This window comes from Drosophila novamexicana, unplaced genomic scaffold (genome assembly GCF_003285875.2).
Source record: "Drosophila novamexicana strain 15010-1031.04,08,12 unplaced genomic scaffold, DnovRS2.1 tig00000009-arrow-pilon, whole genome shotgun sequence".
Lineage (NCBI taxonomy): Eukaryota > Metazoa > Arthropoda > Insecta > Diptera > Drosophilidae > Drosophila > Drosophila novamexicana.
The window spans coordinates 2,759,083-2,772,541 of record NW_020824766.1 but is presented as its reverse complement, the minus strand read 5'-3'; the positions used below and the strand labels follow the sequence as shown (position 1 = coordinate 2,772,541).

The 13,459-nt window shown below is 41.4% G+C and overlaps 4 protein-coding genes across 6 annotated transcripts; 1 reads left to right on the top strand and 3 right to left on the bottom strand.

The window, feature by feature from the left end:
* Positions 1-55: 55 nt before the first annotated feature.
* LOC115769234 (probable cytochrome P450 305a1) lies at positions 56-3,112 on the bottom strand. Its single transcript, XM_030713951.1, has 2 exons — positions 2,586-3,112; positions 56-1,576 (listed from the first exon to the last, which is right to left on the bottom strand). Exons 1-2 carry the CDS (start codon positions 2,677-2,679, stop codon positions 144-146), a joined length of 1,527 nt encoding a protein of 508 aa, XP_030569811.1. The 5' UTR covers positions 2,680-3,112; the 3' UTR covers positions 56-143.
* A 108-nt stretch (positions 3,113-3,220) lies between these two features.
* On the bottom strand, positions 3,221-5,176 carry LOC115769265 (protein cycle). Of its 2 annotated transcripts, none has more exons than XM_030713978.1 (5): positions 5,044-5,176; positions 4,640-4,711; positions 4,130-4,578; positions 3,652-4,078; positions 3,221-3,596 (listed from the first exon to the last, which is right to left on the bottom strand). In XM_030713978.1, exons 1-5 carry the CDS (start codon positions 5,052-5,054, stop codon positions 3,335-3,337), a joined length of 1,221 nt encoding a protein of 406 aa, XP_030569838.1. In that variant the 5' UTR covers positions 5,055-5,176; the 3' UTR covers positions 3,221-3,334. The 2 variants fall into 2 exon arrangements, with proteins under 2 accessions (XP_030569838.1, XP_030569845.1); XM_030713985.1 differs by lacking the exon at positions 5,044-5,176 and adding an exon at positions 4,801-4,887.
* Positions 5,177-5,355: 179 nt separating this feature from the next.
* LOC115767810 (acidic fibroblast growth factor intracellular-binding protein) lies at positions 5,356-6,957 on the bottom strand. Its single transcript, XM_030712146.1, has 8 exons — positions 6,881-6,957; positions 6,740-6,818; positions 6,358-6,676; positions 6,186-6,293; positions 5,998-6,130; positions 5,844-5,944; positions 5,526-5,780; positions 5,356-5,469 (listed from the first exon to the last, which is right to left on the bottom strand). Exons 1-8 carry the CDS (start codon positions 6,881-6,883, stop codon positions 5,391-5,393), a joined length of 1,077 nt encoding a protein of 358 aa, XP_030568006.1. The 5' UTR covers positions 6,884-6,957; the 3' UTR covers positions 5,356-5,390.
* A 591-nt stretch (positions 6,958-7,548) lies between these two features.
* LOC115767792 (deformed epidermal autoregulatory factor 1) lies at positions 7,549-11,037 on the top strand. Of its 2 annotated transcripts, none has more exons than XM_030712134.1 (4): positions 7,549-8,000; positions 8,717-9,494; positions 10,078-10,718; positions 10,793-11,037. In XM_030712134.1, the coding sequence occupies exons 1-4, from the start codon at positions 7,869-7,871 to the stop codon at positions 10,961-10,963; spliced, it is 1,722 nt and encodes a 573-aa protein (XP_030567994.1). In that variant the 5' UTR covers positions 7,549-7,868; the 3' UTR covers positions 10,964-11,037. The 2 variants fall into 2 exon arrangements, with proteins under 2 accessions (XP_030567994.1, XP_030567987.1); XM_030712127.1 differs by having other exon boundaries at positions 8,717-9,503.
* The last annotated feature ends 2,422 nt before the right edge of the window (positions 11,038-13,459 follow it).

Genomic DNA, 13,459 nt, shown 5'->3' with positions numbered 1-13,459 from the left:
GAATCAAACTGTATTTGGTTAACATAACGGAAAAATATTCAACCATTATTTTTTTAATCCAGTTTTTACAAATCTTATTAAGAATATAATTCAATTTAAATTATGCATATAATGTATTGATGTCATTTTCCAGCTGGACGAATTCAGCTGCGTTTCACAAACCGCACTTTGTACGGTTTGGGCGTTAGTGTGATGCCCGGTTGCAGGATCAGCGACGGCGTTTCACCCTCTGGTAGGACAATGCTAAAGTGCTGCACGATCCGTACAAGAAACGAAAAGATACAGGCGCGCGCCAACGCATCGCCAAGACAACGGCGCCGTCCCAGACCGAAGGGCATAAAGTATTCGTCCTTGCAGCACTTTCCGGCTGCATCGATGAAACGCTCCGGCCGAAACTCGTGTGGCTCGCTCCAATGTTGCTCGTCCAAGTGCACTGACCGCAAGCTAATCAGTATTGTGGCATTCTTGGGTATATCAAAGCCGCCCAATTTGGTGGGCCAGAGCGCGCGACGCGGGCCCGTTATGGGAGTTATGTGAAAGAAGCGTTGCACCTCCATGATGAACGCGTCCATGTAGTGGAAGGACTCACGCCGACTGAGATGAGGAAATGCATCTGTCTCTGCGCCAACAGTCTGCACATTGGCGGACACCTCAGCATGCAGCTGTGCCTGCACATCCTTGCGCATGGCCAACACCATTAAGGCCAAGTTGATTGTATTGCTGGTCGTCTGCGAGCCCGCAATAAAGAAGTCCAGTATTGTCATCACCAGCTGTGTCTCGTTGAAGCTATTGGTGTCCTGTCGCTGACTGTTCATCTCCTGCAGATAGGCGAAGATGAGATCGTTCTCGGGCAGCTGCTCTCCACGTGTCTGGCAGTCTTCCAGGCGACGCCTGTGCTCTCCGATGGTTTCCATAAAGAAGCCGTGGAGCTCTGCATTCAGCTGTCGAATAAGATTATAGCCCGTGCGATCGGGTGCCACATGACGCAGCCATGGAAACTGAGCCAGCAGTCCACCGCATATGTCGAATAACTTGGACCGTTGATTCATCAGCTCCAGCAGCCGGCGCAGTGTACCATCTTCATTGCTGGTTATTCTCTCGCCCGCAATTAGGCACCAGAGCACATTGAGCACGCTCTGGGCCAACCAATTGACGGGCTCTATGGGCGCTGCTTCTGTGCGACTAAGTTGCTGCAGCAGCTCCTCGGCCTCGTGCTCGATTTGCTGCTCCATTTGGCTGCGGCCGTAGCCCACCTGACGCATTTGTTTCATGGCAAAGTTACGATGCTCGTACCACAGTTGTCCATCCGTGCACGTGATGCCCTTGCGTGTGCCCATGGTGCGCAGGCGCAAAAAGAAGTTATCCGGCCTGCCCTCAAACACCTCCTGCAGCTGCACCTCACGCACCAGTTCATGGCCCAGCGCCACCACCACATACTCCTGGCCCAGCTTCAATCCCAGCAGCTGGCTCTGATAGCGCTTCGCCCACTGTTCAAATAATATGTGCTGACCGCCAACGGCACGCGCCTCTCTGCGGAACTGCAACGTATTGCCCAGCCAAGGCAAGAAGCCAGGACCTAAAAGTAAAGTAAGGCTCTTAATTAATTACTAATTCTTAAAATGAATGTGCCTTTTGTCTTATTTACAGTCTTGTGCTCTCCTAGAGATAAAGATGCGAACTATACTTATATTTAGAGTCTTGCGCTTTGCTTTACTCAGAAAAAGGGGCAATAAAAATCCCTTAAGCAATAGTTTAACGAAAGATTATTCATTTAATCTTATCGCTCGAACTATTTGGCACTACCGAAAGTTTGGCAATCTGTTTAAAAAGCAAAATCGACAACCAAATCTCAATCTTTATGGTGTGGCTCATAACTTATCAAACATAGAACTATTAATATATATTTAATTTGTCGTCTTTAAATACATATAATAAGTTTATAGGGATATTAATTCAGTATAAATAATAAGTAATACGTAAAAGTATCCACTTAATATACAACTAAATAATCAGTCCAAATATAATTAATTAATTCTCGTTTGTTGCATAAGATTTAGGCTTGGAAAATGCATATGTAAATCAGTCTGATGTCAAGACACCTGCTCAAAATGTTGGGTTGAGGTGTCAATCATCTGGTTGTGTGACAATTTTATCAATGAAACCCATTTGAAATGCCAGACGCGTGTCGCCGTCGCCGTCGTCGTCGCCACCATAGCTGGTCGCCGTGGGCTGTCCATTTCCAGTTGGTCAATGCGAATGCTCTGGACTAGCTGGACAGGGAGCAGGTGAGGCAGGTCGAGTGTATCGATGCCATTGACAAATGGATTTGTATGACAGATATGCATAAACAAATTTGAAGCCAGGTAATTAGAGCTACAATCGGGTGAAATGCAATCCCATAGAAAGCCAAGTTCTACACAAGATTAAAAGCTTGCCTTGCATGTTCTCTAAGCTCGAGTACTTCCTTTATGACAGTTAATCAACAAAATTTATTGAATGAATGAACTTCCGTTTGAAATATAGAAATTTGATACTGATATCCATAGAGCTGTGCGAATCTTTCAAGTGAATTCCATTTGACTCACCTGGTGGAAAATTGCGTGGACGTCTTATTGAGTTCAATAGCGAATATATCAGAAATCCAATTAGAATCGTAACCAGAAATATGACGACACTCATCTTGACAATATCTGTAAACTAATTGCAGGCACTTGGAAAAATACACGATACACACAATTATCACGCGTCCGCACACCTCGCACGCTCGATGCCAACTAAAACTAAAACCAATTGGATAAGCGCACGCGAGCCGAGAGAGCGTCGAGAGAGAGACGTGCAAAAGCCACAAGGCGACGCACAAACACACACTCATTAACTGGCGCCGGCTGCGTGTGAATGTGGGCCCATTGATCGTACAAAGTGCTGATAAAGGCAAACACACAGCAAGAACTATTAGATAACTACAGTTATTCAATATAAGCGCTCTCTTATATAAAGAGAGCCTCTGAATAACGCTCTCTTAGCAATTACTTAAAGCGGTTGTTCAAAGTCTACAAAATTGATAATCAATTGAAAATTAAAGTATTCTTTATAATGCATGCAAAATATGGAATTTAGAAATATCAATTAATCTATAGGAACGTCTGATCAGGAACAACTTTGGATACTTCATTTAAATATAAATTTAAACATTTATAAATAAATCGATACAATATAAAAACGTCATATTTATTGTTTAAAACCTGAAGCCGGAATTAAATTAAGAAGCTCTTCAGAACGAAGGGTATATTGGAATCGATTTCATTTGAAAAGGTTTTCTTTGCCTGACTATTTTCTAGAGGAATACGGAGTTCTTGGCAATAATGTAGTCAATGTCATTTGTCCAGGGATTCTTGAAGGCGCGCCATTCGCTCTGGAGCTGCACGTAGCCATTGTCCTTGCAGCGAAAGCGATAAACCTGCGTGGTGACATTCTCGTGCAGTTGCATAACCATTTTATGGGATTCGACCAGAGCGGAAATGTCCTCGTTGTGGAAATACTCGTAAAAGCTGGTGCCCAGTATTTCTTGGGGCAGATAGCCAATCACCAGCGTGGCACTAAAAACCAAATACATGTGTAAAATGTGGATATATTGCAATTGCTATGACCTACCGTTGATCAATAAATAGGAATTTGCCCTCCGCAGAGTGGCGCGATATGAAGAGCACATGCCGGATATTCGGATTGTGCTCCAACGAGGTTGGCATAGTTGTCTTGAGCACGTTGGTTGGGATGCGTCCGATGGCCACGAGGCAGGCGAGATTCGTTGTTTGATCATCACTGTCGCCATCCTGCTCCTCGTCCTTGATCGGCATCCACGATTTCAGATAGCCAGTGCACTGTATTACCTGATATTTGTGGTCCATGCTCAGTTTCGATTTGCGTTTTGAGGAGCTGCGTGAACTCGAAGATGTGTCCGACTCCTCCTTAATTTGATCGTTTGCGGCACGCAGTTTCATGCGACAGAAAAAGGAACGACGCCCGCCCGGACAAAGGCGGCACAAGCTCTGCGGCACATCCGTCTTCACGGGCAACATGGCTGCGTGAAAGTGATTAGAATAATGGCAAGCAGTTTATTGGGTATATTCACTTTTGGCATCGATAAGTCGCTCCCTGGGACACTGCTCCAGTGAGGACAGCTGCTCCTTGACCTTGCTTATGTCCTTGGGATGCAGCACATCGAACCAGCTCTGGCCCAGCAGATCGCCCGGAGTGCAATTCAAGACGCTCGTTACAGACTCCGACACATAGAGAATGCGTCCGCGATCACAACCGACAACGAATAGAAATCCCTCCGAGGCTTGCAGTATGATCATCTTAAGCTCCTGCTCGGACAGAAAACTTGGCCTATAACTAGCCCCGTTATAGGGATGTAGGCCGCCGCGTATACCCCGCAAATGCTGCACAGCCATACGTAAGACTGTCAGTTTGTCCAGCTTGCGCTGCATCGCATAGCACATTGGGATCATGGAGGACAGTTCGTTGATGTAGGTGTTCATCTTATCGCGACGCCTTTTCTCAATTTCACTGTGATTTTGCCTGCAAACAAAAACTGTTATGTTAATATATATAGTTGTCCATATAGTTAGCGATTTCATACTTGCGATTTTCATCTGTGCGCATCGATTTTTCGTCATCAAATGGCTCATCTTCCAGCTCACTCCGGTTTTCACTGTGGGATGGAATTAATTTTTGTTATTGTTGTACTCTCAGGTATCAAACCTTATTAAACATCAGCAATAAAAGCAACTATACAAATACCTGTCGAAACCAGCAATAAATCAAAAGAAAAATCCACCCCATTAAGCCGAAAATAATGAGGCAACTGTTGCTCCGGCTACTTACATCCCCCGTTCCAAGAACACACATACACTTACTGAATTTGAATGTGTGTGCGTGTGCGTGAATATGTGTGTGACAGACAGGGAATCACACACACACACACACACACTTATAAATACGTAGGAAATGTATAATTTGCAATGCGCAAGCAATAGAACTTACATATCTTGCATTGTTTTGCCTGCAAAAACTTCGCAAACGCGTTGGCCTCAATTTACGGCAATATTATTTAGATATTGTTGTTGTTTACAAACAGTTGTAAGAACCATCAACAGAACCCAAACGCAGCACGAACACGACAATTGAGAACTATCTGCAGTTTGCCAAATGCAAGCTTTTGCTCCGTCTTAAGCTTTTCTGCCTGTCTGGCAACGCGCAGCGTCGCTGCATTGAAAGCTCGTTGCATTTGCAATGCAAAGCTCACAATTTATGAATTTTTTATTTTATTTGTTACAAATATTTTCTTTTTATATATAATACTAAAAAATAAACAACAAAACACATTTTTTTTATATATGATACATTTTGTCCAAACATATAGTTATAACCTGCATATAACGATCCCAAAGACAACGCGTCTCTTGGTCCCTGTAGAACAAATGCTTTAGTTTGACGAAAACTCATATAAAACAAGTTCCACTCACCTGGATATTTCCAAATCCAGAACGCTCTGTGTTATTGAAGACAGAAATTTGTTAACCTGCTCGCGATTCCAGCCGTTTTGACGCCAAGGATCTACCAGTCTCTCGCAAAGATCCACAAATAGATCACGCAGCTCACGATTTCGATGCAGATTACACGCAATGGTGATAAGCGCACGCCAGTAAGAACGGAAATTGCCATCCAATTCGTGAAAGACTCGCTCCAGAAGAACAGGCTTTAGCCGCAAGCAGACAAGACTGCAAACCATACAAATCAGTTAGCAAAAAAAGGTAAGTAAATATCATATTAGGAGCACACACTGTTTAATTTCCTTTTCCTTGTCCAGCAAACAGCGCAGTTCACGTAAGTCCAACAGAAATTCCTTGTCCATCTCCGTGTCATAGTACTCGGGTCCAGTGTGCTAATAAGATGACAAACTTATTAGGCTTTCATTATTTTGGACGCAATGGTTACCTGGTAAGTGTAGGTCCAGTAAATCATGATGGCGTGTGAACAAGTGAGCAAATCGCTAAAGCTCAAATATTGCAATTTCTTCTTGGACGTTTCAAAGCGCAGGCAGGCCAGAAATACGATGCAAGCATATTTCCTGAAATAAACGTTGGAAGTGGAATAAATGCTTGACAAATATAATTGGTGTTTACTTGGCCAGTTCGTTCGATATGAAGAAATGCTGCATAATATTGTTGGTCAAGGTGCCGGGCAGCTCCTCAACAGCCCGGAAAATGCGTTTCACATTGTCAAATTGTCGTCTGCTCGGAGAGAAATATGTGAATAATATTATAGAATCCATCCATGCAATCACATATAACGTACCGACAGGACTTGAGCTTAACACACGTTTTTTCGCCCACCTCGTCCAGATCCTTGCGATAACGTGAGCTCAGCTTCTTTCCCAAGATCTCGCGTGCCACAACATCATCGATCGAATAGTATTTCTCAATGATTAGGTCTCGCGTGTGATGCTCCAGTTGGAAACAGGACTGTTCCATCAGTTTTGTGGGCGCATGCAAATAAGTTTCAATCAGTGAATAGGTTCGATAATGGTCCAGAACATCGGATGCAATCAAGTCGATTGGCGCACCCATTGAATGACCAAATCCTTTCTGTTTCAAGTAGCAGACAGCTTCGCTGGCTTTGGAAAGAAGGTTTCAAAAAACACTTTTAACAAAAATAAAAGCATGTATGAACGACATACAAGAAAATCCTTCGATCCATAGTTGGTAAATTTCTGGATCCACAAGGGTGTAGTTGCTTATAAAAACGTCAACATCAGCCTACGAAAAACAATGTCAACTAAATTGATATCCATTAATTTAGTTTTTAACATCAAATTTACCATTTTTGTTATTATTATCAGAGTCTTATCGAACTGCTTTCAGTTCGATAGACCGACGGACTGAACTAAATGAGCGAACAAAGTAATTGACTAGTTCGATATTTTATACCGCTTTTGTCGCGATTTGATTCAGATCCTAAAGCAACACATGCACAAACTAAACATTAATGTTTTTGTTCCAATTGTAACATCTATAAATATATTCTCAATATAAATACTCTTCTTTATTTTAGGATATAGTATATGTTTAGTATATTAATTACGCTAAATTATTTTTCCAGAATTCGAATCGGATCACAGTTCGTCGTAAAGGAACTATAGAGAACATGAGCATGAATCGATTATAACAAGTATTTTTTAGTGACACTGTAGTAGCTGCAAGGTCGCAGTCAACCTAAGCTATTCGATTAATAAATAATACAATGCGCATGCCCAGTTAGTCGATTTCAAAAATATAAAAAAATATCTAATTGACAACCGGCAGATAGTATCTGCATGGATAATAATTTCTTTGATTTCAGTACATGTAATGTAAAATAAATGTTGTTTATGTATTTGTTCGATATACTAAATAAATGCGCACATCGAATATAAATCGAATGCGGTAAAAATAATATATCGATTATATCGATACATCGTTGTGTTTCTTATATCGCTGCGGATATCAACTTTTAAGAAATGTAAAAATGTAAATTGCAACATATAAAATAACTGTAAATAGCCAAAGGCAACGTGCACAACACAAGTTCAGTGTGAATGGTGTGCGCGCAAATCAATTGTAAACGCAACAATAACCAAAACAGCAGCAACAACAACAACAGGAACAACAGCAACAGTAACGACAACAGACGTCGTAGTCGTAGCCCAATTGCAATTGCAACAATTCGATGAACAACTTCACATTCATATCCAACAAACAGAAAAAGGAAACCAATAGAAGCAGAAGAAGAAGAAGTGAATTTGTTTTGTCGTGTTGTTGCGGTGCAGAATGGAACAGGATTCCTCAACTGAACTGCATTTGAGCAGAATACGTGAAGTGAAAGATTTGGCCGCATTAAACGACGACGTGCGCGATGTTGTGAAAGAAGAGGTCACATTAGAGAATCACCATCATCATCAGGTAAATCAACACACAAAAACTTACTCTGACTGGCGTTGGCGGCAAGGGTGGTTCGTTGGTTCGTTCGCCAGTTGGTTCCTTCGTCTGTTCGTTCATTCGTTTTCGTTGGATGCCCGCGCAGCCAACGCGCAGTTGTAGAACGCGCTGCCTACTTGTGTATGTGTATGTGTACGTGTACGTGTACGTGTGTGTTTGAGTGGGGATGTGCATGTGTATGTATGTGTGCCTCTCTATAGAACAAGTGGTGTATGAACGGAAGGGGGGGCGGCGGCGGCATGCTGTTGGCCTGGTGAAAAGGGGAGGCGGAGGCGGCGCAACAAAAATGCGCGCGGTGCTTGCGCCCTACACAGCCCACAGTGACAGTTAGAGTCTCAGAGCCAGAGCAAGAGCCCGCCACCACCATCACCAACACCACCACCACCATCCCAGCCAACTCCAAGAACGTCAGAATTTGTGTGTGGCGCAAATTGTTGTGTATACCGATTTTCATTTTTCCATGCTGTGTTGTTTACTTACACAAACGAAATTTTCTTTGATTTCTTCCATGTAAAATTAATAATAAAATACAAACGTAAATTAAAATACAAAATAAATTACAACTAACAATTGTCGTAAATGTTCGTGTGACGGAAAATCAAACAAACAAACAAACGACAACGGTACGCAACGGAACGCCGTAACTCTGTGACTCTGTAATGTGCGCTATGGTAATGCAGTTGGATACGAAAGTTCGCATGGTCACATCCTCCTCAAACGACAACAGCGGCAGCGGCGGTGTCGGCGGCGGCGGCGGCGGCGGCGGTGCAAATGGCGGTGGCGGCGTTGTATCAGTGCCCGTATCACTGCCCATCGGCTCAATGATAACTGGCACGGCCTTTAATGTGATTACGCCCGATCAGCTGCCGCACTTCAAGCCGATGCTGTGCGTCGACAACAATGGCTACCTGTCCAGCAGCACGGTCAGCATGGGCAGCGACCTCAAAACGATTGTAATACAGCAGCAGCAGCAGCAACAGCAGCAGACACAGACGAGCGTCAATAGCGGCGCGGGCAATACAAACACCACCGCCACAAACACCATTGGACTGAATCACGATGGCTCTGGTAGCAATAATAGCCATGACAGCATCGGGACACTCGAGCATGCTGCTGGCGGCGGCGGTGGTGGCGGCAACACAACTGGCTCCACTGGCTGGGCGGAAACAACATCCAGTACACAGCACATGGAGGTCTTCCAGATACGCTGTAAAACCACCTCCGCCGAACTGTATCGCAGCAAACTGGGCTCCGGTGGCCGAGGGCGTTGTGTCAAATATAAAGACAAATGGCATACGCCCAGCGAATTTGAGCACGTGTGCGGTCGCGGCTCCAGCAAGGATTGGAAACGCTCTATCAAATATGGTGGCAAATCGCTGCAGTCCCTCATCGATGAGGGCACGCTTACGCCGCACGCAACCAACTGCAGTTGCACAGTCTGCTGTGACGACGAAGCAGGTGAGTCAGGTGAGAGATGCATACTATCAAACAAAACAAAACAAAACAGAAAACAAACCCACTCGGTTATTTCCAACAAACATAGTCCAAAATAAATATCAAATGCCATCAGCAACTATCTTGTACTGAACAATTTCTAAGCTGAGAAGCTTTCTTATTCTAAAATTCTTAATTTTACCCAAAACTAAGGCCATTAACTTTCTAATATGTTTGGCAAGAAAAGGGGTTTCAAATCAGAATCATCTAAGGAACTTTTCAACTAGTTTCGAACAAGAATTGAGGCAATTCATAATTCTTATTATTGAGAAATTATAACTCATTTGTGGGACTTGGAAAATACCCATATAAAGGCATAGGCATACAAAAAGGAATTTTCAGAAATAAGAGTTTGTATCAACTCCGACTAGCTTAAATCGGAATTTAAACCGAGTTCACGAAAGTGGCCAATTTGATACAGATAAATAGATCCAAATATAAGAGTTGATGCCCGAGCACATTAACATCATTTTTTTGGGACGGTTTTCTTATCTGTGCCAGCACACGGCAAACAATTATATTAATACCGGCAAAACTTGTCTTACAGCTTCCGGTCCTGTGCGTCTATTCACGCCGTATAAGCGACGAAAGCGAAATCAAACCGATCTCGATGTGGAACCTGGGCCCAAACGCAAACGCAATACACATAGCAACAATAATAATAACAACAATAATAGCAACACTAACAACAACAACACAAGCGGTAGCAGCATCAACAACAACAACAACAATAACGTGGACCCAACGCAAGCAACCGCAACAAGTGTTGTCGACGATAATAACATGTTTTTAGCCGAAGACAACATTACGTCCAAGGATGAACCGTGGGCGGCGCTCAATGACAGTTTAGACACCTCCACCGAGCTGGTTGACCAAACGCAAATGGGCAATCCGTACGAGCGCGAAACGTTTGTGGTTAACATCAACGATACGGGCTCCATTGCCGTGCTGGATAGCAGTCAATCGATGAAGAACATCGAGCACGTTTACTGCACCATGGTGAAGGCAACTAACGATTTTAAACGCCTGCTCAACGACATGAAGCAGAACTACGAGCGACGCATCGAGGTTCTGCAAAAGGAACGCGATGCGGCGGTATCAGCGATGCGTGTCCAGGTCCATACAGACATCGATGATCCGAATATATCGGGCTCATTACACGGCAACGAGATCATATCGGCAAAGAAAGTAAGAGCACATATTTGGTTACCATTTTAAATATGACAAAAACTAAATTTTGTTCTCATTGGTATTATTTGCAGTGCGCCAACTGCAATCGGGAGGCGCTGGCCGAGTGCTCGCTGTGTCGAAAGACGCCGTATTGTTCGGAATTTTGCCAGCGCAAGGATTGGAATGCTCATCAGGTGGAGTGCGCAAGGAATCCACAAACGACAACGCAACAGGTCATGTTATTGATCGATGATCAGTCCTAAGCAACGTAACGAATTGTACATACAAATTTTACTACTAATTAAATATATGATTATGCAAGGCCCCCCCCCCCCCCCCCTCCACTACCCATTATCCCAATCAGATAAACGAATTCCCTGTTCCAACCAGGTGCACATGTGTCGCATGTGTCCAGCTCCTTAGCAAGCCCTCCCATTAGACTTATGTCCTATTATAATGTAATTCTTAAAAGTACATATAACTATATAAATATATATGTATATATATTTATATATACATTTTACTATCGACCGTAGAAAACAAAACAAAAACAAAATAATAATCAGAAGTTTTGTAGCAAGCGTAAATCAAAGCAAGAGTCCAAAACTTGGGCTTCTTGGGCATAGCGTAAATGGAAAAGTATAGCTGCGATTTGATAGAATGCAACAAAATCCGATAACTTTAACGTGTAATTCAATTTAAATTAAATTTATAAATAGTTGCAAAGCGCATAGCATAACTAACAATGTCCCGCCCCCAAATCCGAAAGAGCTCCCTCCCCCCCACTCAAATCATACTTTTCTCTGCTTGACAAATTTTTGCATGAAACAAAAGTAAAAGTAAAAGTAAAAACAAACAAAAAAAAATAATAACAAAACCAAAAGCGAAAGCGAAAAATAAGCAGAAATACAATACATATTCGTCTATGTATACATTTTTCATTAGACACTAAGCACATAGTTAAACTTTTAACATTTTACGATTATAATTTTATGGATCTACTGCCCGTCGTTACAAGCATCCAATAAAGATTTCAAAAAAAAAAAATTAAATAAAAAATAAAATAAAAATAAATAAAAACGAAAGATGTGAAGAAAACCAAACAAAACACAAACATTTAATTACAAAAACATTTAATTATTAACAAATTACATTGATGTGTGTAAGTTTCCGTGTCGTTGTGCTACTTTTTCCCGCCTTCCATTGTAAAGATTCTTGCCCCCCCCCCCCCCCCCCCCTTCCCCCACCCACTCGTAAGAAGCTGTAACCATTTCAAGTAGTACGTAGTCCATATGCAAACACATTCACATATACTTATGTATGTAGTATATATATAATACATATATATAAATATCTTTAAACTAGCTGTATATTCCGGTTCACACAGTCACAGCGGACACACACACACACACACACGAGCACAACCAATTGCAATTAAAACAAATTTTTAATAGATATTACATATCAGTTAGAGTCCGTTAATAATTCGAAAGCAATTCTTAGCGAATTTGAAATCTTTGTTTTCAGATGTCTGTAACGTTTTTTTCTAAAAACAAATACAAACACAATTACAAGAGCAGAACAAGCAGAAAGAGAGTGCAATGGAAGAAAAGAAAAAATATATATATACATTTAAATGTACAACGCTTACTTTTTGTCGTATTCTTTGTGCTGATTATTTGTTTGTTTTTAGTTTTTTTTTGCGCATAAAATATAAAAGGTAAGTACTTCAGAGTATCTTACAGGATTTCCTTGTTTGCCAATCTTCTTCAAGTATAGCATAGCATACTTTTCGGAACGTACGCAAAAAACGTCAATGCATAAGTTGTGTGGGCTTAAGTTTCCGGTTGAAAAATTTTCGCTGTTTTACCGTATAATCAAAGCAATCTTCAACCCAATTTCACTTTAATTATTCTCTGATACCCTTTTGGTCGTTCGTATTTCAGTTGATTTATTCTATTGTCAATTTATCTTTTTTGAAAATGTTCTCGAATTTTGTTCTTGCTTGTAATATTTCACTCTGGCAGCTTACGAAGCAGCTTCGGATATCGTTCACAATGCACTCGTACTATGATGAAATTAAAATTACTCCGACTGCGCAGCTTTGACCCTGTGGCATCGCTTTCAATCGTACATTCTCTGGCATCTCACTCGTCGCACTTTGGTACTCTGGCATCTCTTTCAGCCGATGCACTCTCTGGCATCTCTTTTTCAATTGACTGATATACTCTCTTAAAGCAGATCGAATATGCAATGGAGATGATCTATGATCAGCAAAGTGCTTCATGTGAAAAAAAAATATTAGATTTTTATAAGAGATAAACTGTAAATATATATTTATATATGAATTTCACTTTAATGGAATACTTAATCAGTCAAATAATATATATTTACCTCTGCGGAACGGTTTCAATATCCGTTATAAAAATGTCCTTATGCGTTTCCCCGAAAAATACTTGAAAGTAATTTAGTTGTTAGTCAATATTATGCACATGTTTCATTTATTATTGCATTTTGCTTTACATATTATCAATATGCTTATTATTATAGTCTATTACCAAAAATAATTTCTTAAAACTTTTTTACTCGTTTCATTTATTTATAGGTATGCTTTAATTACTTTAAGTTTTGCTCGGGTAGATTTTTCTTTTCATTTTTTTTTTTTGTATTTCGTTTTCTTTTTCTTTAGCTGTAGTATATAATTCGATTTAATTTGCTTGCGTTTTTTACCAGCGATAACTCTTGTTCAAAAACACACA

What these genes read in the sequence shown, in the direction of transcription:
- LOC115769234 (XM_030713951.1), bottom strand. Translation starts at nt 2,679, where the DNA reads ATGAGTGTCGTCATATTTCTGGTTACGATTCTAATTGGATTTCTGATA. An exon ending in TCCACGCAATTTTCCACCAG is followed by an intron (nt 1,577 to 2,585) that starts GTGAGTCAAATG and finishes CTTTACTTTTAG; the next exon opens with GTCCTGGCTTCTTGCCTTGG.
- LOC115769265 (XM_030713978.1), bottom strand. An exon ending in CGCACAGATGAAAATCGCAA is followed by an intron (nt 4,579 to 4,639) that starts GTATGAAATCGC and finishes TTTTGTTTGCAG; the next exon opens with GCAAAATCACAGTGAAATTG. An exon ending in TTCCTATTTATTGATCAACG is followed by an intron (nt 3,597 to 3,651) that starts GTAGGTCATAGC and finishes TTTGGTTTTTAG; the next exon opens with TGCCACGCTGGTGATTGGCT.
- LOC115767810 (XM_030712146.1), bottom strand. An exon ending in ATGGATCGAAGGATTTTCTT is followed by an intron (nt 6,677 to 6,739) that starts GTATGTCGTTCA and finishes TTCTTTCCAAAG; the next exon opens with CCAGCGAAGCTGTCTGCTAC. An exon ending in AAGGAAAAGGAAATTAAACA is followed by an intron (nt 5,781 to 5,843) that starts GTGTGTGCTCCT and finishes TATGGTTTGCAG; the next exon opens with TCTTGTCTGCTTGCGGCTAA.
- LOC115767792 (XM_030712127.1), top strand. Translation starts at nt 7,869, where the DNA reads ATGGAACAGGATTCCTCAACTGAACTGCATTTGAGCAGAATACGTGAA. An exon ending in AGAATCACCATCATCATCAG is followed by an intron (nt 8,001 to 8,716) that starts GTAAATCAACAC and finishes ATGGTAATGCAG; the next exon opens with TTGGATACGAAAGTTCGCAT. An exon ending in AGATCATATCGGCAAAGAAA is followed by an intron (nt 10,719 to 10,792) that starts GTAAGAGCACAT and finishes TATTATTTGCAG; the next exon opens with TGCGCCAACTGCAATCGGGA.